Here is a 20112-nt window from a genome sequence, read left to right on the forward strand (position 1 = left end):
CCTTCTCTTTGTGCGACGCGAGCACGGCACCGCGCCTCCCTTCCGAGCTAGTCTACACGTCCATTATGTTGCCCGTTTTTCGTCGCATAGCGTCCCAGGTAAGGACATGATATTATGCGGATCTCTTCCCGCTCAGCTCAGTCTAATATCTACAGGCCTCGCGCGGTCTGTTCCGCCCCATGAGCACGGTGGTAGACACTCCTGCTGCCCAGTCAAATGCTCTGACAGGTATGCTGCATTTTCATTCTTCGGTACATATCCTGACCGCACTGACTAAACCTCCAGCTGTCGACCCCTCGCCATCCCTCTATCTAACCATGTCCGCGCTCCTTCTCCAGAAGAAGAACCAGCCTGCCCACGAACAAGTCGTCAAGCTAGACCGCTCCGTCTTTGGCCACCCCATTCGCCGAGATATCCTTCACCTCTGTGTCGTCCACCACCTCGACTCCTTGCGCCAGGGCAGTGCAAACACGAAGACTCGCAGCGAAGTCCGCGGCTCGGGCCGGAAGATTCGTCCACAGAAAGGCTCTGGCCGTGCTCGTCTTGGCAACAAGAAGAGCCCTATGCTTCGCGGTGGAAGTGTCGCCTTCGGCCCCAAGCCCCGCGACTTCAGCACGAAGCTCAACCGCAAGGTCATCCAGATGGGCATGCGTGTTGCGCTGAGCGTGAAGGTTCGGGAACAGCGGCTGGGCGTTGTGAAGTCGCTGGAGTGGATTGGCTACCAGACTCGGCCCTTCAACACACGTCTGAAGAGCCTCGGCTGGGACGCAGGCACACTCTTCGTCACCGGCGAGCAGGCAGTCCCAAGAAACCTCGAGTTGGCGAGCCGGAACCTGAGTGGTGTGGAGGCCATAACGGTCCAGGAGCTAAATGTGCATGACCTTGTCAGCTGGCGGCGGGTTATACTGGACGTGCAGGCAGTGGAGGCACTGCAAACGATGTTGACCAAGGGCAAAGCGCCTCTGGCAATTGACGGCCCGGTAACACTTGCTGAGGCTGTTGAAACTTCTCAAGCGGAAGCTTCCACTGTATGATGCAGTTGATACGCCGCATGAACAGGACCAGCAGCAAGCCACCGACACTTGCTAGCAACTCCATAGACTATAAGGTGTAGCTACTTACCTATCCCCGTAATATATGCATCGCTTATCCGCGCTCATGTGACCGTTACGCGTCCCATTAAGAGTTTAAACTCCGCTGCGCGTCAGGTTGCAGCCGCGTGTATTTGTTCCTCGCTACCCTTTTGCTTCTTACCAATCTTCAGCTTCAGCCTGCGATGTCTCAACCCTCCCAACATGAAGAAGGCGAAGATTTCTCCATGGCCGGCCCACTGCTTGTCTCCAAGCTGGAAGAGGCAGGCATCCACGCAAACGACATCAAGAAGCTCGCGGACGCCGGCTTAAACACCGTTGAGTCGGTCGCATTCACGCCGAAGAAGAACCTGCTCGCCATAAAGGGCATATCAGATCAGAAGGCAGACAAGATACTCGCAGAAGGTGAGCACGAACACCCTTTATCGAGCTTTGACTAAAGGCCTTGCAGCCCAGAAGATCATACCCCTCGGCTTCCAGAGCGCAACAGAGGTTCACGCCCGACGATCGGAACTCGTGCATATAACCACTGGATCGAAGCAACTAGATGCCCTCCTTGGAGGTACGCTCACCTTTCCATGCCTACCAAAGTCGTCGAAGCGCTCAGCCTTCTTCAGGTGGTGTTGAAACTGGGGCAATCACAGAAATGTTCGGCGAGTTCAGGACAGGAAAATCACAGCTCTGTCACACGCTCGCCGTCACCTGCCAGCTCCCTGTAAGCATGGGCGGCGGAGAGGGCAAGTGCCTGTACATCGACACCGAGGGCACCTTCCGGCCTGTCCGTCTGTTGGCTGCGGCAGAACGGTATGGCCTGAACGGGGAGGAAGTGCTCGACAACGTCGCATATGCACGTGCATACAACGCGGACCATCAGCAATCCCTGCTGACGAATGCAAGCGCACTCATGTCGGAATCAAGGCGAGAGATCTTGATTCTATTGGTTCAAATATGTTACTGAGCCGATCATTTGTAACTTTCTAGGTTTTGCTTACTCATCGTGGACTCGTGCACGGCGCTGTACCGCACTGACTTCAGCGGGCGTGGAGAACTTTCTGCACGTCAGAACCATCTGGGCAAGTTCTTGCGTACCCTTCAGCGCCTCGCGGATGAGGTGAGCTTCTTGTTCAAAGGTTCGAGCAGAGATGAACCCTGCATCAGTTTGGGATAGCAGTTGTTGTCACCAACCAAGTGATGTCAAATCCCGACGCATCGGCAGGGCCTTATGCGGGCAACGAGAAGAAGCCAATAGGTGGTAACATCATGGCACATGCAACATGTACGCGGTAAGTGAGGTCCTCTGTGAGTTTTGTGATTTACTGAGCGAAGCAGGCTCCAGCTCAAGAAGGGTCGAGGCAACATCCGAACATGCAAGATCTATGATTCACCGTGTCTTCCGGAGATGGAGACACAGTTTGCCATTCTGGCAAGTGGGATCGGTGATCCAGAAGAAGAGACGTGATCGGACTCTTCGGCAACTCATTGTATACCTAGATCCTGCATGCTACACCCTAGTCAAATGTGCGTATTCCCGTCGCGTCCTATTATCGAATACAAGGCTGGTGTTACGATACATTTTTGGAGATGGCAGTCCAGTTGAATGGTGCTCTAAAGTAATGTGTGGTAGGTTACAAAATACAACAGATGAAGGTCGTGGGAAGGAGCGCTTGCGTGCTCATGCCAGAAGACGAGTGAGGATGTTAGCACTGGTGTGGGAGATAGTCTCACGAAGCTTGTTGATGTCCTTGGAGCTGACATCCGCGATATCGGCGAGGAGGTAAGCAATATCTCCTTTGGAGTCCGAGTACTGCTTTTCGACGTTGTAGGGCGAGAGAATCTCGTTGACCTGGCGCAGGACACCGGGTTTGTTGTTGTGGACATGGCAGATACGGATGTGGTCTCCCTGCTCGCTTGTGATGGCGCGGAGATCGACCTCGGGGAAGTTGACGGCACCGATGGTCGTTCCGGAGTTGAGATAGCGGGAAACCGCCGAGGACACTTCGTCGCCGATCATGCTCTGGGCTTCCTCCGTCGAACCACCAATATGAGGTGAGAGGATGACATTTGGCAGCTGACACAGCGTGCTCGCCCAAGAGTTGATCTGATCGTCGAAGGGTGCACCGTTGGCGCTCGGCTCCATCGGGTAGACATCGATGGCGGCTCCAGCGAGGTGCTTGGACTGGACGGCTTCGATGAGTGCAGGGATGTCTACCACGCGGCCCCGGGCATTGTTAATGAGGTAAGAGCCCTTTTTCATCAGATCGAGCTGCTCTTTCGATATCATGTTGATAGTTTCAGGGAGCTCAGGCACGTGAAGTGAGACAAAGTCAGCCTCGCCGAGGAGAGCGGCGAGAGTCTCGACCTGGCGCGCCGACCCGAGAGGCATGATGGGAATAACGTCGTAGAAGATGACGCGCATGGCGAGAGCCTCTGCCAGGACTGAGAGCTGGGCGCCGATGTGACCATAGCCGACAATACCGAGGGTCTTTCCTCGAACCTCCCAGCAGCCCTTGGATTGCTTGTTCCAAAGTCCCGAGCGCATCTCATGGGCACGCTGGAAGAGCTGACGCGAGAGCGCGATGACTTCGGAAATGACGAGCTCTGCGACTGAACGGGAGTTGGAGAAGGGGGAGTTGAAGACAGGAATGCCGGCCTTGGCTGCGGTCAAAAGATCGACCTGGTTTGTGCCGATGCAGAAGCAACCAATGACAAGGAGCTAAGAAAGAGCGATGGTAAGGTTGGGAGAATAAAGGGCGCGGGCGGGCGGGCGACGGTACCTTGTGTGCAGCTTTGATGACGCGCTCTGTGATCTTTGTCTTGCTGCGTATGCCGATGGCGTGATATTGACCAATCTTTTCTACGAGCTCATCCTCGGACATGGCTTTTGCGGAGTGGTCAACATGGAAGCCCTGGGCCTGGAAAGCGCGGACGGCTTCCTGGCTGATGTTTTCGAGGATAAGAAGCTTGAGGTCCTCGTTTTCGACAGGGTGGAGGACTTTTGGCTGGCGGATTGCGCCGACGAAGGAGAGAGAGTCGCGATGGCGAATTCTGTCGTGCAAGGAGCCGCCGAGGGCAGTCGGGGAGACGGAGGGGTGACCGGGGATGTTGATGGGGGAAGCCATGACTGCAGAGGGAGAATAGTAGGGTTGACTCATTATTATATGTATATGAGATGAGGCGGATATTTCTCCGAATTGGGGGCGTGTGTTGTGATGATGACCAGGAGGCTTGCAGGGGCGGACGAACTTGATGCGGCCTCATCTCATCTAGCCGACAGGAAAAAATTGCATTCAGTAATAATTCACTTGTAATCAGATAATCCATGACTCGACAAGACTCGAAAGAGCAGATCGACGCTCGTCCGACGTCCCTCCGATTCTCTGTCAGATCGTCAACTTCCTCGATCTTGACCAGAGCGTAGTAGATCTAGTCTGTCATGTCGCTTTATATCCTCGACTACGGCGCAGGAAATGTGCAGAGTCTTGCCAACTCTCTCACCCGTCTCGGGTACGCGTTCGAGTGGATATCCACCCCAGACGACTTCCACAAGGCATCTGTACGTCACCCCGTATTCCTCATGTTTTCCATGCACCCCCAATTCACCGCCCCTTGTCTATTTCCAGAGCATCGTATTCCCCGGTGTAGGCGCATTTCACACCGCGGTCGAACACCTACGCGCCCGCGCCCTGTGGGATCCTCTCCGTCAGTACATCCAATCTGGCAAACCTTACTTTGGCATATGCGTCGGCCTCCAGGTCCTCTTCCAGTCCTCCGCAGAGTCTCCCGGGAGCATCGGACTTGGGATCATACCCTCCCCCATACAACGCTTTGATGACACCAGCAAGGCAGTCCCCCACATGGGCTGGAATACCGCACAACTTTTCCCCTCCGAGCCCTCCTCGTCATCCTCTTCCATTACTTCACCATCAAATCACTATTATTTTGTCCATTCCTTCCGCGCTCCATACGACCCAGAGAAATACCCAGAGGCTGCATCCTGGGCCCACGCCACAACGCAGTACGGGCAGGAAGTCTTTATCTCTGTCGTCCGCCGTGGCAATGTGTTTGGTACCCAATACCACCCCGAAAAGTCTGGACAAGCTGGCCTTGACGTCCTCCGCGAGTGGCTTGATCAGACAGACGTCCAGCGCACAGCAGCGCCACCGACAAATCCCATACCTCGCCCTCCACAACCCCGCGATGGGCTCACCAAGCGCGTCATAGCGTGTATGGACGTCCGGAGCAACGACGCTGGTGATCTAGTCGTCACAAAGGGCGACCAGTATGACGTCCGCGAAAAACCCAACCAAGGCTGCCCTTCATCCACCGCGCTCACTCAGGAGACCGCCGGTACGGTCCGCAACCTGGGCAAGCCCGTCGTCCTCGCCGAGCGGTATGCCGCCTCTGGCGCAGACGAGCTCGCCTTGCTCAACATCACCTCCTTCCGCCGTTCCCCGCTGCACGACCAGCCTATGATCGCCGTCGTCCGCGCAGCAGCGGCACGCGTCTTTGTTCCCCTCACCATCGGCGGCGGCATCACGGACAGCGTCGACCCGGACGGCACCCACCGACCCGCGCTCGAGGTGGCAGGCGCATACTTCCGCGCGGGCGCCGACAAGGTCAGCATCGGATCCGACGCCGTTCGCGCCGTCGAGCGGCTGCGCGCGAACAGCAACGTCCTGGATGGAACAAGCGCGATCGAGACGATCGCCCGCGCGTACGGGAACCAGGCCGTCGTCGTCTCCATCGACCCCCGACGCGCCTTCGTTGATCCGGGCTACACTGGTCCGCACGCGGGCGAGATTGTGCGCGGCGGACCGGGAGACGGCGAGGACGCAGACAAGGCATGGTGGTACCAGTGCACCGTCTCGGGCGGACGTGAGGCGCGCGACCTATCCGTCGTGGAGCTTGCCCAGGGCGCAGAGAAGCTGGGTGCGGGCGAGCTGCTGGTTAATAGCATCGATCGGGACGGGACCGGGCGCGGGTTCGATCACGCCCTCCTCAGTCTCGTTCGACGCGCCGTCCGCATCCCTGTCGTAGCGAGCAGCGGCGCTGGCTCCGCCGCGCATTTCGTCGACGTGTTCCGCGAGACGGGCGTGGAGGCTGCACTGGCGGCAGGCATCTTCCATCGAGAAGAGGTGCGCATCGAAGACGTGAAGCGTGCTCTAGCCGACGCAGGGATCAGCACACGAGCTAGTTAGACGTCGTTCTTACATCATTATTGAGGTTTGAAAGCATAGATATATACAAGTCGATCCACGATTCCACACGCGTTGACATCGTTGACTTGATAGAACATCAGTCCATCAGATCTTCCCTGGTGGTTTGTCCCCCGTTTCCTTCAGCATTCGGCTATAACATCACAGAATATCACGGATGGCAAAACACTTCGTCTCGATCACAAAATAAATTACATGGAATCGGTACACGTTCAAGCTGCGCGTTTTTGATGCACACTAGGCGAAACACCATCATGACCTGTTCTTTTGTGCCATCGCGAAATCATAAACTGACTGACACCATACGAAGTCACAACGACATCGCAAGCATAATTGTAAGCGAGGGTATCCGCGCACCACCAGATGAGAGGGACCGAGATTTACATTGACATTATACTACGGCACGTCCGCTGCGCACAGACGCGTTATAGTCTACATGTTTACAACCCCGCGCGGGACAAAAGGAGGGTATACGGATGTAGCTAGGGAGACACAAGAGGATGCACGCAGGATCGAGAACAATAGGGCGCGAGCAACTTTAGACACTGGTTTCGATGGAAGCGAGAAGCGAAAGAAGGACGGTGGGGTAGGGAAGAAGGGGAAGCATGGTCGTGCGCCCGTTGCATGGACGCTGTCGTGAGTCCTGGCTAAAAGTAACAAATCGATCAAAAGAAGGGAGGGGACGTTGTTATATAAAGAAGTATAGCAGATGAAGAGGACCGGATCCGACGTTCCACATAAGGAGACAATGAATGCACAGATTTGACAATATTTGAACAATCAATTAAGTGGGGAGAAAAACAATCCGCCAAAGAACTGGAACGGAATACGGATTACTTGGGGCCGCGAACGGCATCCTTGACCTTCTTGAGCAGACTGGTCTTGCGACCGAGACCAGCACCCGGAGATCCCGAAGTCTCGTCAAAGTATCCCCCGCTGTAGTCCCCCGGTGGCGTCTTCATACCATACGGCGTTGCGGGTAGCTGCTTGTCACGGGTAGGACGCTCATCGACATACACATACGCTTCGTCTGATGCAGGCGAAAGGGCACCGTTTCTACGGTCGCCGTTACCGTTGCCATACCGGCCAGCTCCATACGAGTTCTGGGTGCGGTGGGTAGGGCGACCACCCCCTTCCCCAGGCGGTGGCGATGGGGAATCGCCTGATGCATCTTCATAGCCGACGGGAACATTAGGCGTATCACGCATCTTTCGGATGCGTTGCATGAGTGATTTGGTACGCTTGGGGGCACCGGGCATGACAGCCCCTGGAGATCCGGATGCTGGGAGGGACGGGTCGACGAAGTCGGTAGTGTTGCCTTCGGGGACAAGGATGGGTTGAGGCGGCGGGAGGACACCCCGCTTGCCGCGGCGGCCCTCGCCACGTTCACCACGTTCGCGATCGCGAGCTTGGAGACTCTTAGTTTCCTCATCGAGATATTTGCGGTAAACCTCACGGATGTCTCGAGTCTCTTTATCTTTAGAGCGACGGCCAAGGGAATGTTGGGGAGTATTGTTGCGGGAAGAGGCATTCCCACTCCCGTTCCCGTTCCCGTTGGCGCTGGCGTTGTGAACTGGGTGAGAGTGCCCGTGACCTTCCTTTCCAGCGTAGATGGAATTGGCCGGAGTGGGACCGGTACCACCTCCTGCGAAGAATTCTTCGTATGGCTCTGGTTCGTGAATTCCCCACGCCTCAGCGATGGCGTCAACTTTCTTCTTGGGTGCCTCGTACTCGGCCGGGACGTTTGTATACTTGTCTGGGGAAGGATATGATCGGCCATTTGAGGCTGGGTCCTCGGGTTGGCCGCTCCATGCTAGCATGGGGGCTCTGGTCTTGTGGCGATTGCGAGAGGGAGCACAGGCGTCAAAAGGACCATCGTGGTGGAACACTGATAGAAGGGAAAATAAAATGAGATGAAGGACAAAGGATAGAGGAGTAGGGGGACGGACTTGGGCCGACACCTGTGAAGTCAAGGCGATCGATGACGTCTGCGTGGACCGAGGGCTTCTTTCCACGCTGCTTCGGCTTGGACTTTTCGATGGCATTGGCAGCTTGGAGAACAGAGTCCTGGGACTGAGAGCGACGGCCACTGTATGGTGGACGATGTTGTGGGGAGGTATTACTGGGGGGGCAAAAAATGTCGGGGTGTGAGGGAAGGGAGTGGAGTGGAGGGGTAGAAGGGTGCTTACGGGGCCTGTGTCTGGCTGCGACCGACGCGGTTGCGGGGCGGGTGGTCCTGAGGGGGACCCCTGTACTGGACGGTGTCTCTGACGGCGTCGGCGACGTGTCTCTGCTGGGGAGGCATGTTGTGTTTTGTGGGAGGGTCGGGTGGGGGACGGGGAACAGGCTTTGTCTGTGTCTGTGTCTGTGGATCAGAGAAGGGGTCAGACTGGGATCTGTGACGGGGATGGCGGGTTGGCTGGGGGACAAGCTTTGGGGGCTGCTGCATTCTGGCCGTGGGAGTCGTCTCCTGGTCGTGGTTAGTCTCTAGTAGACGTTGTGAGTGCACTCGTCGATCTCTGGCATCCGCCAAGTGTAAGCGCTACGATCCAGATGACCGTGGCGTTTCAATCTCAGGAGACAACCACCCCACTCCCCTCTTCCCACGCCATCCCTCAATCACTAATCCGTTTATTCACTTATTTTATTCATTATTTATTCTCATCAACCATGCATTTCCCCAGGCCATAATCAGACCATACCAAGACTAATACTCGCCTACTCCTCCATAGTCCCTCCATGGGTTCCTCTCGTGTCTGGTCCAGAGAGGAAATCGCCCACCGAATCCTCCAAGGTGACATCCTCGTCGTCTACGATGGCCGTCTCCTTAGAATACCCCAGAAGTGGCTAGACTCCCATCCCGGTGGTGCTCTTTCCATCCTCCACTTTGTCGGACGCGACGCCTCCGACGAGATTCTCGCCTACCATGCACACCACATCCTCAAGCAGTTCGCCCCATACGTCGTTGGCTCGGTTGAGAAGTCTCCTCATGGCTGGCAGCCCTTTGTCCCTCCCGTGATGACAGGCTGGGTAAGGAAGATTGCCCCGGACGGGCATCTCAAGTGGCACAATGAGGCTGCGGTTCTTCCCAACAAATCCATCTCCTCAGAAATTCTGCTTCTCCCCAAAGACAGCTCCATTCTTTCCGCGCATCCTGCACGTCCTTCTCCGGATACTCTCATTCCTCCGCCAACAGCCCTCGATCTCAAGACCCAGGCTGAGCATTCCGCAGCATACAAACAACTGCATACCCGCGTCGTTGAAGCAGGTCTCTTCCAGTGTCGCTACATCACGGGATATGGCCCTGAAGTGGCCCGCTATATTCTCCTCGGGGGCGGATCCGCCTTTGCATATAAGCACAATTGGCTCATGACCTCCGCAGTCTGTCTCGGTCTTCTTTGGCATCAACTTGTTTTCACAGTTCATGACCTCGGCCATATGGGAGTCACCCACAATTGGGCTATCGATCGTTTCATTGGCATCGTCCTCGCTGACTGGATTGGCGGTCTCTCTGTTGGGTGGTGGGTCGACGTGAGTTTTGCCGTTGTTTACCAACTTCTACCGTCTGACATGTGCGCTCATATAGAACCACAACGTCCACCATCGTGCGTGTTTTGATTCTCGTTTCAAAATGCATCTCTCCCTTACCTTCTGTCCTATTCTCCACAGTCGTCACTAACCATCCTTCTCACGACCCCGATATCGAGCACTTACCCTTCCTCGCCATATCGACTGCATTTTTCAACTCCTTGTGGTCGTCGTACTACAAGCGTGTCATGGCCTTTGATCGATTTGCCAAGTTCCTCGTATCACTTCAGCATCGTCTCTTCTACATCGTCCTTTCTTTTGGTCGCTTCAATCTTTACGTCCTTTCCTACGGTCACCTTCTCCGTCAGGCATTCGACAAACCTCGCGCGCGCGGAGGACGATGGGCATGGTGGATGGAAGTCCTCGGCATCGTCTTCTTTTGGTGCTGGTTCGGACCCGTTCTCAAGGGATGTGGAAGTTGGCCAAAGGCACTGGCATACCTTCTTGTTAGCCATTGGGTGACTAGCCCCCTCCACGTGCAGGTCCGTTATCCCTACATTGCCATCCCGCTTCACTGACACTCCCACAGATTGTCCTCTCGCACTTCTCCATGTCCACAGATGATCTCGGTCCCACAGAGTCATTCCCTGCGCGACAGCTACGTACGACGACCGATGTCGTTTGCCCCGACGCGCTTTCCTTTGTGCACGGAGGCTTGCATCTTCAGGTCACGCACCACCTCTTCCCCCGCCTCCCGCGACACAACCTTCGTGCCGCAAGCGTGCTTGTTAAGGAGTTTGCACGCGAACGTGGCCTTACCTACGCTGAGTTCGGCTTCGTCAGGGGCAACGCTGAGGTGCTCGATGTTCTCAAGGGTGTAGCGGATCAGGCTAAGATCATGACCATGGTTGTCGAGAGCGAAGTTAAAGAGGCCATGGGTAAGAAAGACTGAGCCTGACTGGATGACTGGATACCCAAAGGGATAACCACGAATATGAGCATCCTCAATGAACGACTTATCGGGGTTTATATTCATAGGATTAGATTAATGCTCATTATTTAGAGCTCCATATAGAACGCAGTATTGAAGGCGGTTGCGCGGATTTGCATTTTAGAACCGGAATGTGCTCAGGTCCCTTTCTCCTTGTTATGGAGGAGGTTTTTTATCCTCTTGTAGGACGTTGACCCTCGTCCACCCATGGACGCTGCGGCAATCACTTTCATGTTCATAACAAAGTATGCATAAGGCATGTGATGCATGCAATACCCTAGGCCCGACGAGCCGTGCCCAGATTTTGGGAGTATACAGGGGACTGAGTATCCGAGAAGCATGGCGTAGCAGTAGGAAATGCAGAAGAAAAGCCCGAGAAGAAACCACTTTACTTCTTCTTGTTTGCTTCCTCCTCCTCCTTCTGCAAAAGAGATGAGTTACGATAGATGGGTGCAAAGGGCGCGATACATACCTTGGCAGCGCGCACTTTGCGGATGCCTTCGTAGCGTGCATCGGCACGAGCAACACGAAGGGTCTTGTAAGCCTCGAAGTTCCGCTCTTCGTCGGTAATTTTGCGGGGTGCTTCGTGCACGTACGGGTCGGGAAGAGGAAGAGTGGCTCTCGTGGTCGCAGCCGTGAGGTCGTCACCCTGTTATACTGTTGGTCAATTAAGAAACTTGTCACAAGAAAATCTGACGTACAGTTGAGTCGCCCTTCTTGGGCTTGCCGGTCTTCCGGGGGAAGACAACGAGCTTCTCCTTGTATGCCTTCAACCGCTCAACATTGAGCTGCTTGCCCTCCTCACTCAGGTTTCGTCGGCGGTGGTCCACGACAATGCCAACGGTCCGTGCCTGCTTGCGGTTGATGCCCGCCTCCTTAAGCTCACCGAGGGTGAAACCACGACCCTCGCGAATTTTACGGTTGTAGCGGACGGTCTGACCACGGACGGCGGGACGGAGAAGGGTCAGGGGGCGAACGCCAAGGCTGGCAGCCTTCTCCTTGCGAGCAGTGCGTCTGCGGAGCTTGCGACCAGGTTGATCGAACCAAGTGCGGACGCGGCGCTGCCAGTCCTTGCGGAAGTGGTTGGCGTGGAGAACTAAAGTCGATAGGTGGTAAGAGAATAATATGATCAGAAATTCTGCATTTGCTAACCGTTGTTATGCCTGAAACCCATGGCCTATTCTGCGCGCCATATTATCAGCATCTTGAATGTAGAGTAAGATCACGCATGCAGAGGGACCCCATCCAAGACCACCTCCCTCCATCCATCCCAATCGGCCTGCCAACAACCACGAAAATGCTTGGATCTGATTGATATGACACGATATCCGGGTCCCTCGCATCCATACCGCGAACGAGCATACTCACCTTGAGGAAGTTTTGTTTCTTGACGCTACGCACGATGACGAGCCCAGTTACTGTTGACAGGCTTTCCTGACTTCGGCAAAGCCCGAGCATTCGCGCGCCGCCTAAACTGAGGCAAATCAAGGTGCACGTGCTCCAATCGCGACCCTTGGCTCTCATTATGTTATTTATTGCTTACATTCGTACGTGTGGTCTCGGAAGCTCTACATCCCATATAGTTTCGGAGCGCTATGAAGGCCACATATCAAGTGCTCCTGTAGCCACCAGTTTAGCTTCTCCCATGTGCGGGCCGCACTCAAGTAAGCGATGTATACGAGCAGAGTCGCAGATACACAGCGTCAAAAGAGCGCAGCGATACGAGTAAAACGTTTGCCAAAAGGAGACTACAACCTAACCACCGCAGAGACATCCCAGTTGTGACCGAGGTCTTTCGTCAGCCAAATGAAATTTAACGTATCCTTGACTAAGGGTACGTACTCGTACGTAGTTTCTGGTCACGGGCCGGTCACCACTGGGACGCACAGCAAGCTCATGGAATGCAATCGCTTCAAGGATCGAACGTTCAATAGGAGTGGGTGAGGCATGCCCGTAGGCTGGGGAAAGGGTATCTGCGTCGCACAATCGGTTCGTTGCAAGCACTCTGCGCCAGAAGTGAACAGAAAATGAACATGGCATGTTTCCACCAATTTCTCGCGGTTCTCGGAGGATCTTCATCATACAGCAAGCGTTCCCTGACGGTACTACTCCCACTCTAAACTCGAACCAGTCCTCGATTAGCTCGTATAACTACATTGATATTATTATTAATGCGGTGCAATTCATTGAAAACGAAATGCAAATATACCGATGCAATGAGCTTTAGTACTCAAGTACTCAGGGGGTGACTCTTCCGCGACTGTTATGGCTCATCCGCCCAGAGGTCGAACGACCCGGTCAGTGACTAGTGACTAGTGACTACTCGTAGTGCCGAACATGTTTGTTGCTCTGCATATTTGTGCACTTTCGGTATGTGTCAGGCTTGACTTTGCCAAGATCATCGTGGTGAGCGCTCAGCTCCACACCGCGGGAGCCAACTGACCACACAATCGGGGGCAGAGTGCTTGTACAATTGTATCAGCAGTCAAGCACTGGTCAAGCACTGTGATAGTGATTGGCATTGAGAACGAGCTTGCAAATAACCATGTGCAGCATTTGCAAAGCTAGTCGTGTTTTGTAGGGATCCGTTGCCTGAGTGTGGAGTCAATCTCAGCCCCTTGGTGTGGAAGTGATTGCGCGTATATGAGATCTAGAGCTGTGAAAGGAGGCTGTTATATCGAAGCTATTACGTAACAAGATGGTTAGGAACGTACTGTAACAGCGCGGGCAATGATAGCCTCTTTTCTTTCCCCGCTCCTGAACGCTCTTGAACAAAGTGCCGGGAACGTCACCGTTCTGCAACGTGCAACCATGACGCAGCGACCTGCACTATTGGCAGCAGCACTTGCTGCCCTGGTTTCATCCGCGCATACATTTTCTGTTCAAGTTGGCTCGGCCTCGCAATGTGGCGATCTCGACGTCAATTGGTCTGGTACGTCGTTAGGTTTTCAGGTTTGAACCTCCATACGGCTTTTCATCGGTTTCTCACCTGTCTTGTCCTATCATCAGGGGGCACAGGTCCTTTTCAGATTTTGATAACACCAGTACGAGCATCGCGGTTCTCTCTTTAAGCCCCACTGATGGCGACACCTTCATACTTCAGTTGTACAATGTTCCAGTCAACATTTCCGTTCCTTCATCCGCAGACGGCTCTTACACGGTCTCAAATTTGCGAATTGCACAAGGGAAGCAGTTTGTTGTGACTATGTCCGACTCAACAGGCTTCAATTCCGGCGGGACATCTCCTTTGATAACAGTTGGGCCAGGGAATAGCAACTGCAATACGACTGCCACCGGTGACCTTGGGTTTTCATTCCAACTTCCGAACTCTCTGCAGCAGTGCAAGTACGTGACATCAACTCACGAGCCTTCGATATTTTGGTTCGGTTCTGATGTTGTCACAGTCCATACCAGTTTGTGGGTTACTCTGGCGCGGCACAACCCGTAACCATAACGGTGAGCTGAGTTTGCTGGTTGGACCAGCGAGACTAATGCAGATACATTACACAGGGATTGATTCCTGGTGGCGAGGCCGTTATCCTCAAGCCACCTGTTGGCCCTACTATGTATCAATGGCCCAACGTTAATGTCGCTGCTGGTACTTCTGTCATTTTCTCCGTCACAGACGCGAAAGGGGGTTCAGGAGGTTCCTCTGACGCCGTTCAAGTGCAGCAGTCTAACGATCAGTCCTGTCTAAATGGTAACTCCCCAACCTCTACCGCTGTGGGCCAACCCTCGTCCACATCCGGTGGCTCGGGTCAATCTGGTTCCAGTAACTCGTCTGTGGCGGCAATCGCAGGTGCCGTTGTGGGCTGCTTAGTGGGTTTGGCTGCTATTGTTTCCTTGGCGCTGTTCTTCATCAAGAGGCGCAAGGCAACTCGGTCTCCGTATGGCGCTGGGACCCGCACGCATCGAATCGACTCTGTTGACTTGGACCACGATGCGAGCACCTCTGGCCCAGTGCCGGCTATATACCCCTACCCCTACCACAGTGATTCGGCTAGCCACCTTGGGGCTGCTACCGACTATCGCGATCATTCACCTACATCCAACGCTTCGGCAGCTTCCGCAGATCCATTTAATCCACCACCACCATCACCCCAACAATCTTCAGCCCGACGTACCAGTGATGGCTACGGGGCGTATGTGGATGCTACAAGCGCTTCTGGCCGCTCTTCACATGGCCCGCGATCCTCTGCCTCAAGAAAGGCCGCAATGGCTAACTCTGGGGGCTCACGGCAGGCAGCTCGTTATATATTACATACAGATATGGATGATATCGCTGAGCCGGACGAACATGGCGTGGTAGAGCTTCCGCCCCAGTACACTGAACGACGACAGCCATCGGGAAGCACAGGAGCCCAGTCTGAAAGTGCGACTGGGATTCATAGTGAGAGGCCTGGTGACTCAAGCTATCCACCCAACTCTTCAGACAACACCAGTGAACGACAGTCTCAATACCCATGACGAACTTACAGACTTTCATTTAACCTCATTTCATTACATCTGCATGGACTGTTCTTTCGTATTTCTTTTGTTCGATCTTAATATTTGCCTGCACCGTTATTTATAGTGTGCCTCAGTCATCGCTCATTCGTTAACATTGTTCGTTCCATTCAATGCTATTAAATATCATGCTGGCCAGAGAGCTGTTATACCCGGCATGTTTTATGTGTCCCGAAAGCCCACGTCATTTTCAAGTGAACTTAAAAGTCCAAGATTGCGCAGGACAGACGGTCACCGTGTCATTGTCATTAAAGTATACATAATGAAGCCAGAGCACTGAGAGGTTACATGCTTGGCCACGTCGAGAGTTGAGACAAGATGGTCTACATAATGAGATGAGAAGGCCAATGCGCAAATGAGGTGTAAGGACCGACGGGCTATGCAATACAATTGAACGGTGCTGCCGAGTATAGGGATAGCTCTGGTGTCAAGCCAAAATCTTGAAGTAATATGTATGTGTCCTTCGGAGATGCTGAGAAATCGAACCTGAATAATCCGATGGATTCAGATTATGTGGGCGGGCCCTCCAACTCATCTGCGAGGTTATGTTTCGAAAAGGCGTCGATCATTGCGTCTTGGTCTTTACGCCTTCGGTGCCTCTTTCTTCGGTCGTCTTTGATGACACGTTCAATTCGCCGACGGTTCCTTGTATGCGATCGTGGATCGACGAGCGACAGCTTGCATTTGTAACACGCAAGTTCAATGCTAGCCATTAAGCGAAGGGTGTCAGAGTTATTGAGGGCCTTTTCAGAAAATGAGGTATGAGGTTTTCGTGTGAGCAACCTGGAGGTGAAGTACTCTACGTTTAGCGACCACGAAACAACACGGGAGCCTTCAACGGAGCCGACAACCACAAAGTTGCCGCGTTTCTCAGCTTGAAGATCAGAGAACTAGAGACCATGTGTCAGCGTTTCTTCTTCGAGCACATCAAACCGAGGTTACCTCCCCAAAAACGACCAGAACTTTGCCTGTCCCTGCAGAACGGACTACTATCTCGGAAGATAGTGGATTGAGCGAAAGACGGCTCGATTTGCAGATAGGATGAACGGACCAACTCTCGAGGACTGCCCTATCACCTCATGAGATGCAATTCCACGACCCAAGTACACCCAAGAGTCTCTCTCCGGCCGGCGGATGTGCACTTTGACTTGTATATCCCGAAACTCTCTTGGAGGAGTTGGAGTGACAGGTATAGCTATTCGAGTGACACAAGATGCTTAGCTGAAAGTCCCTTATATTATAGTCACGCGCGGCGCTTGAAACCCACATGAAGCAGGAATGATAGGTTCTTGTTGGCCTTGTGGCTCGAGTGAAGGCTGAGGTGGGCCACTGGGGGTATCGGCCATGACCGCATCCTCAGCTGTGTTATCTAGCTAATTTGACGTGTCAATGAGGAAAATTGACATGCCAGTATTTCATTACATACATCCATATTGCAGAAGGTTGACTCGAAGTCGAGGCAGCCTGACACTTGGATGAGAGGTGTTCAACGTTCAAGGGCGTTCAACACTTCCGGAGTGCAAGCCGAGCGTGGGGTGTACGCGTGCACGTGACGCTCACGTACATCGCGACCACATGGCTCTCAATTACGTGCGTGGTGGTTAGTGATCTGTAAAGTTTTTCGAGGATATACAGCGCATGCTAGTCTACTTCAAGTTGAGATTATTGGTTGAATATTAGCCAGAAGATATCCTCCACCAAACTGCACCGCCGGTGGACACCTCTTGATACATAGTGATATAATCGGTTTGGAGCTCCAGTGATATTGCAGAACACTGACATATGATATCTATTTAGGGTCAGAGCCCAGATACACCCCAGCTGCTAGACACAAGTTGCGAGGTGTGAAGTGAACATTCAGGATAGGGGTCCGCTTCGTTGGGAAGGTTGCAACAAGGTCGGTACTTTAAGTGAAAATGAATACACTTTTACATCAAGCATGGCAGAACTTACGTTTCAAAATTCTCATTCTCTTCCCCACGAAATGGGGATACTTCCGAGGAACCGTTCTCCTTTGCTTTATTTTGACCGCCGGAAGATTTGACATCCCAACATCGCACAGTCCAATCAGCGCCTCCACTGACCAATAATGAGGATTCCGCGCTGAATGCAAGTGAGTAGATGGATGCAGTGTGACCAGTCATTTTCTTGATGCGTCGGCCGGAGCCTAGGTCCCACAAGTTGATAGCCAAGTCTTCTCCTGTTGTAGCCAGAACGTGGTAAGTTTAAGGGAGAGTATGGGAAGAAAGAAACAGACCTGCACTTGCAAGGTACTTCCCGTCGGGACTCATCGCGAGAGAAGACAAAGTTCCTTGGTGGCCGATAAACACTCGGATGCAGGTACCGCGCTGTACGTCCCACAGTCGTGCTGTCCAATCACTGGATCCGGTGGCAAGGTAAAGGGAGTTCGGATGAAATCTTACACACTGTCGTGGATGAGCAGACGGGAAATACTATTGCATGTAGGCTGCACTCACGTCAACGTCACTTAAATGCCCTGCGTATATACGCAAGCAAGATACTCGATCTGTTGACCACAATCGTGCCGTTCTGTCCCGGCTCCCAGTCGCAAAATAGACGCCCATAGGACTCCATTGCGCATCCCATACGGGATTTTGATGACCCCTGTAGGCGACGACGTTGGTATAAGTGTTCAAAGACCAAAGACGAACAGTAGCGTCAGCAGAGGCAGAAAGAAGATATTTGGGTGGAGCAGCAGAACCCGAAAGAGGGTCAAATGCTACAGAGTATACGGGACCACTGTGACCTATGAGCTTCCGCGAAGTTGTGCCATCTTTTTCCTGCAGCTTGGACAATGAAGTTGCTGTGGGGTGAGTTAGTTCTTGCAACTAAGGACGAGTTCGGTGACCCACAATCGCGTATGGAGTTCGGTGATAAATCATTCTTGAGGGCTTTAAGCTTTTCACCTTTCAGGCTCCATAAGCGTATATGACTTTCCGCAAACCCAGCTGCCATCAGAGATATGTCTGGGGAAAAGGTACTGCATGGTGAACTGTCGACTTCGTCAGCACCTATAAAGCCGAAGTGCCACAACAAACGCTTACCCCTCGCCAACATCATGTAGAGTATAAGCACATATGCTAGGTAAACCTCTAGCTCTAGCTGCTGTTCCCGCAGCGGAGTTGAGATCCACAGAATTAAGTGACGATGGTTCAAGTCTGATCCGTTTACGATGGTCTCTGACTCTCTCAACTTCTCTCTGAACATCTACAGTCTTGAAAGAGGGGGGAAGAGGGGGCAAGTCTGCGACCGCAGGAGATACAAGGCCTTGTGGAGCGGTAAGGCGAGAATATGTATCATACTGGGCACCCGGATCTCGATCGAGCATTGCATGTTCCCTAAGGACGCGGTCGGTCTCAGCACGGAGTTCTTCGGAGATGGGAGCAGGTCCAAGTTTCAGTTCGCCCTTAGAGGAGTTGAATGTCTGGGGTCTAGGAATGCTTGACGAGCTTAAACTGGAACCCGGTATCAGAGACGACAGTAAACCAGTCGACTCTTCCCATTCGCTTGAGGAAAGTGTAGTCGTGCTCGCCGCGGTGACTGGAAGTGGGAATTGAGTATCTGACACTTGATCTCGGCATCAAGAGGAATACCATCAAAGCGCAGGTGGTTGTTTACCACACGCATCACAGCCGACCTCCCTCTTTTGCCAGTTTCTCCCGAGAAGCCCTCTCCTGACCCAACTGCTTCTCCGCCAACACCTTCCGTAAGCCAGCCCACAAGAAGACCAAAGCCAGACCGACTCATTTTGATAACATACTTCTCATTTCGAAAGCGCTGGGCCAGCTCATCGTTTTGAACATGGGCGGGCAGAAGAAGAGTTGACAGGTGATGGAGGACTGCATTGTGGGCGGGGGCTAAAGTGTTAGAGAATGAAGAAAAGAACTTGAGTGCTATTCCAAGCAATAAGTTTGAGTACACCTTCTAGGCAGAACGTAAGGAGCATACCGGCATCTTTGAATCCACGTTGGACGAGTTCCAAGTAGAAATGGCAAAAAATGGGGAACAAAATTGGTCTGAATTCTGGCTAGTGGTGGACATGAAGAAATCAAGTATGAAAGCTAAGAGTACCCACTCGATACATGTCCAACGAGCCCTCCACCCAAGACTCTAGCTCACGAAATCCCTCCTGCTTGTCGGTGGGGTCTGTAGACAATATCTCCTCAGCGCCTATGGAGCCCAGGCTGGCGAGCAGGTTCTGGATGTTTGAGGGGCTCAAGGAGTTAAGCTCTTGAGCCGCATTTGAACTATCCTTAAGAGAGTTTTCACCGGGCCGTGATGCCTTTTGTGCATAGACCGCGATGCCCTTGAGCAGCTCTTCAGAAGATACTGTTGTCTCAGAAGATTTAGCGGAGGTACTTGGGTCTGTTCCAAGAACATCAGACAGAGCCTTGACTGCATTGGCATGCCCTCTGGATCGAAGGTATTCCAAGACCAGACGATCGGTTGGTGTTGAGCTGCTTGCCTCGGCTTGAGCAGGGGACATTGCACCAGAGGATTGGGGAGTATTCGCTGACATAAGGCTAGGGTAGTGGCAGCAGCGATGTTAGAGATGTGGATCAAGAATGTGACCAAGTGCCGTATGGCGGGTTGTAGTTGTACGAGAGCCTCTCAGGTTTCGAGCCAAGGTCGAACAGAGTCCTGGCTAGCGTTCCGAACGCGTGCGCGCGTGTGACGCGTTTGGAGAACCGAATCTGAGTTGTTTATGTAGACAATATAAATTATTATTGAAATTATTGCGAGCCAACAGAAGCACAAC

At 53.2% G+C, this 20112-nt stretch overlaps 9 protein-coding genes across 9 annotated transcripts; 4 read left to right on the forward strand and 5 right to left on the reverse strand.

The window, feature by feature from the left end:
* Nucleotides 1-169: 169 nt before the first annotated feature.
* CONPUDRAFT_95633 (ribosomal protein L4) lies at nucleotides 170-1151 on the forward strand. The gene is made up of 2 exons (XM_007765287.1): nucleotides 170-228; nucleotides 286-1151. Exons 1-2 carry the CDS (start codon nucleotides 180-182, stop codon nucleotides 1032-1034), a joined length of 798 nt encoding a protein of 265 aa, XP_007763477.1. The 5' UTR covers nucleotides 170-179; the 3' UTR covers nucleotides 1035-1151.
* A 125-nt stretch (nucleotides 1152-1276) lies between these two features.
* CONPUDRAFT_79016 (uncharacterized protein) lies at nucleotides 1277-4271 on the reverse strand. The gene is made up of 7 exons (XM_007764608.1): nucleotides 3866-4271; nucleotides 2421-3804; nucleotides 2250-2374; nucleotides 2073-2202; nucleotides 1709-2009; nucleotides 1543-1653; nucleotides 1277-1496 (listed from the first exon to the last, which is right to left on the reverse strand). Exons 1-2 carry the CDS (start codon nucleotides 4241-4243, stop codon nucleotides 2764-2766), a joined length of 1419 nt encoding a protein of 472 aa, XP_007762798.1. The 5' UTR covers nucleotides 4244-4271; the 3' UTR covers nucleotides 1277-1496; nucleotides 1543-1653; nucleotides 1709-2009; nucleotides 2073-2202; nucleotides 2250-2374; nucleotides 2421-2763.
* Nucleotides 4272-4524: 253 nt separating this feature from the next.
* On the forward strand, nucleotides 4525-6289 carry CONPUDRAFT_86721 (uncharacterized protein; the record flags this gene model as incomplete). The annotated part of the gene is made up of 2 exons (XM_007765251.1): nucleotides 4525-4644; nucleotides 4712-6289. 2 exons carry the CDS (start codon nucleotides 4525-4527, stop codon nucleotides 6287-6289), a joined length of 1698 nt encoding a protein of 565 aa, XP_007763441.1.
* Nucleotides 6290-6680: 391 nt separating this feature from the next.
* On the reverse strand, nucleotides 6681-8656 carry CONPUDRAFT_79017 (uncharacterized protein). The gene is made up of 3 exons (XM_007764609.1): nucleotides 8497-8656; nucleotides 8257-8429; nucleotides 6681-8195 (listed from the first exon to the last, which is right to left on the reverse strand). The coding sequence occupies exons 1-3, from the start codon at nucleotides 8610-8612 to the stop codon at nucleotides 7141-7143; spliced, it is 1344 nt and encodes a 447-aa protein (XP_007762799.1). The 5' UTR covers nucleotides 8613-8656; the 3' UTR covers nucleotides 6681-7140.
* A 390-nt stretch (nucleotides 8657-9046) lies between these two features.
* Nucleotides 9047-11192, forward strand: CONPUDRAFT_115482 (delta 8-sphingoloid desaturase protein; the record flags this gene model as incomplete). The annotated part of the gene is made up of 4 exons (XM_007765288.1): nucleotides 9047-9838; nucleotides 9894-9912; nucleotides 9977-10377; nucleotides 10425-11192. 4 exons carry the CDS (start codon nucleotides 9047-9049, stop codon nucleotides 10785-10787), a joined length of 1575 nt encoding a protein of 524 aa, XP_007763478.1. The 3' UTR covers nucleotides 10788-11192.
* Nucleotides 11193-11214: 22 nt separating this feature from the next.
* On the reverse strand, nucleotides 11215-12000 carry CONPUDRAFT_86724 (ribosomal protein L13e; the record flags this gene model as incomplete). The annotated part of the gene is made up of 4 exons (XM_007765253.1): nucleotides 11215-11247; nucleotides 11299-11475; nucleotides 11528-11922; nucleotides 11979-12000. The coding sequence occupies 4 exons, from the start codon at nucleotides 11998-12000 to the stop codon at nucleotides 11215-11217; spliced, it is 627 nt and encodes a 208-aa protein (XP_007763443.1).
* A 1590-nt stretch (nucleotides 12001-13590) lies between these two features.
* On the forward strand, nucleotides 13591-15381 carry CONPUDRAFT_79019 (uncharacterized protein). The gene is made up of 5 exons (XM_007764610.1): nucleotides 13591-13758; nucleotides 13836-13870; nucleotides 13930-14171; nucleotides 14231-14282; nucleotides 14337-15381. Exons 1-5 carry the CDS (start codon nucleotides 13638-13640, stop codon nucleotides 15291-15293), a joined length of 1407 nt encoding a protein of 468 aa, XP_007762800.1. The 5' UTR covers nucleotides 13591-13637; the 3' UTR covers nucleotides 15294-15381.
* A 179-nt stretch (nucleotides 15382-15560) lies between these two features.
* On the reverse strand, nucleotides 15561-16817 carry CONPUDRAFT_115489 (uncharacterized protein). Its single transcript, XM_007765290.1, has 6 exons — nucleotides 16759-16817; nucleotides 16600-16705; nucleotides 16384-16527; nucleotides 16275-16321; nucleotides 16136-16222; nucleotides 15561-16075 (listed from the first exon to the last, which is right to left on the reverse strand). The coding sequence occupies exons 1-6, from the start codon at nucleotides 16762-16764 to the stop codon at nucleotides 15842-15844; spliced, it is 624 nt and encodes a 207-aa protein (XP_007763480.1). The 5' UTR covers nucleotides 16765-16817; the 3' UTR covers nucleotides 15561-15841.
* A 270-nt stretch (nucleotides 16818-17087) lies between these two features.
* CONPUDRAFT_134145 (TFIID and SAGA subunit) lies at nucleotides 17088-19966 on the reverse strand. Its single transcript, XM_007765291.1, has 9 exons — nucleotides 19429-19966; nucleotides 19302-19380; nucleotides 18947-19246; nucleotides 18398-18893; nucleotides 18206-18345; nucleotides 17810-18156; nucleotides 17590-17758; nucleotides 17286-17532; nucleotides 17088-17236 (listed from the first exon to the last, which is right to left on the reverse strand). Exons 1-9 carry the CDS (start codon nucleotides 19870-19872, stop codon nucleotides 17122-17124), a joined length of 2337 nt encoding a protein of 778 aa, XP_007763481.1. The 5' UTR covers nucleotides 19873-19966; the 3' UTR covers nucleotides 17088-17121.
* Between the last annotated feature and the right edge of the window lie 146 nt (nucleotides 19967-20112).

The sequence above is a fragment of the Coniophora puteana genome, assembly GCF_000271625.1.
Source record: "Coniophora puteana RWD-64-598 SS2 unplaced genomic scaffold CONPUscaffold_1, whole genome shotgun sequence".
In the NCBI taxonomy this organism is placed as follows: domain Eukaryota; kingdom Fungi; phylum Basidiomycota; class Agaricomycetes; order Boletales; family Coniophoraceae; genus Coniophora; species Coniophora puteana.

What these genes read in the sequence shown, in the direction of transcription:
- CONPUDRAFT_95633 (XM_007765287.1), top strand. Translation starts at nt 180, where the DNA reads ATGAGCACGGTGGTAGACACTCCTGCTGCCCAGTCAAATGCTCTGACA. An exon ending in CCAGTCAAATGCTCTGACAG is followed by an intron (nt 229 to 285) that starts GTATGCTGCATT and finishes CTAAACCTCCAG; the next exon opens with CTGTCGACCCCTCGCCATCC.
- CONPUDRAFT_79016 (XM_007764608.1), bottom strand. Translation starts at nt 4,243, where the DNA reads ATGAGTCAACCCTACTATTCTCCCTCTGCAGTCATGGCTTCCCCCATC. An exon ending in TCATCAAAGCTGCACACAAG is followed by an intron (nt 3,805 to 3,865) that starts GTACCGTCGCCC and finishes GCTCTTTCTTAG; the next exon opens with CTCCTTGTCATTGGTTGCTT.
- CONPUDRAFT_79017 (XM_007764609.1), bottom strand. Translation starts at nt 8,612, where the DNA reads ATGCCTCCCCAGCAGAGACACGTCGCCGACGCCGTCAGAGACACCGTC. An exon ending in CGCAGCCAGACACAGGCCCC is followed by an intron (nt 8,430 to 8,496) that starts GTAAGCACCCTT and finishes TTGCCCCCCCAG; the next exon opens with TAATACCTCCCCACAACATC. An exon ending in CTTCACAGGTGTCGGCCCAA is followed by an intron (nt 8,196 to 8,256) that starts GTCCGTCCCCCT and finishes CCCTTCTATCAG; the next exon opens with TGTTCCACCACGATGGTCCT.
- CONPUDRAFT_79019 (XM_007764610.1), top strand. Translation starts at nt 13,638, where the DNA reads ATGACGCAGCGACCTGCACTATTGGCAGCAGCACTTGCTGCCCTGGTT. An exon ending in TCTCGACGTCAATTGGTCTG is followed by an intron (nt 13,759 to 13,835) that starts GTACGTCGTTAG and finishes TCCTATCATCAG; the next exon opens with GGGGCACAGGTCCTTTTCAG. An exon ending in AACTCTCTGCAGCAGTGCAA is followed by an intron (nt 14,172 to 14,230) that starts GTACGTGACATC and finishes ATGTTGTCACAG; the next exon opens with TCCATACCAGTTTGTGGGTT.
- CONPUDRAFT_115489 (XM_007765290.1), bottom strand. An exon ending in ACCTATCATTCCTGCTTCAT is followed by an intron (nt 16,528 to 16,599) that starts GTGGGTTTCAAG and finishes TCACTCGAATAG; the next exon opens with CTATACCTGTCACTCCAACT. An exon ending in AGGGCAGTCCTCGAGAGTTG is followed by an intron (nt 16,322 to 16,383) that starts GTCCGTTCATCC and finishes CTTCCGAGATAG; the next exon opens with TAGTCCGTTCTGCAGGGACA.
- CONPUDRAFT_134145 (XM_007765291.1), bottom strand. Translation starts at nt 19,872, where the DNA reads ATGTCAGCGAATACTCCCCAATCCTCTGGTGCAATGTCCCCTGCTCAA. An exon ending in GGCATTTAAGTGACGTTGAC is followed by an intron (nt 17,759 to 17,809) that starts GTGAGTGCAGCC and finishes CATCCACGACAG; the next exon opens with TGTGTAAGATTTCATCCGAA. An exon ending in GAGAATGAGAATTTTGAAAC is followed by an intron (nt 17,237 to 17,285) that starts GTAAGTTCTGCC and finishes TTTCACTTAAAG; the next exon opens with TACCGACCTTGTTGCAACCT.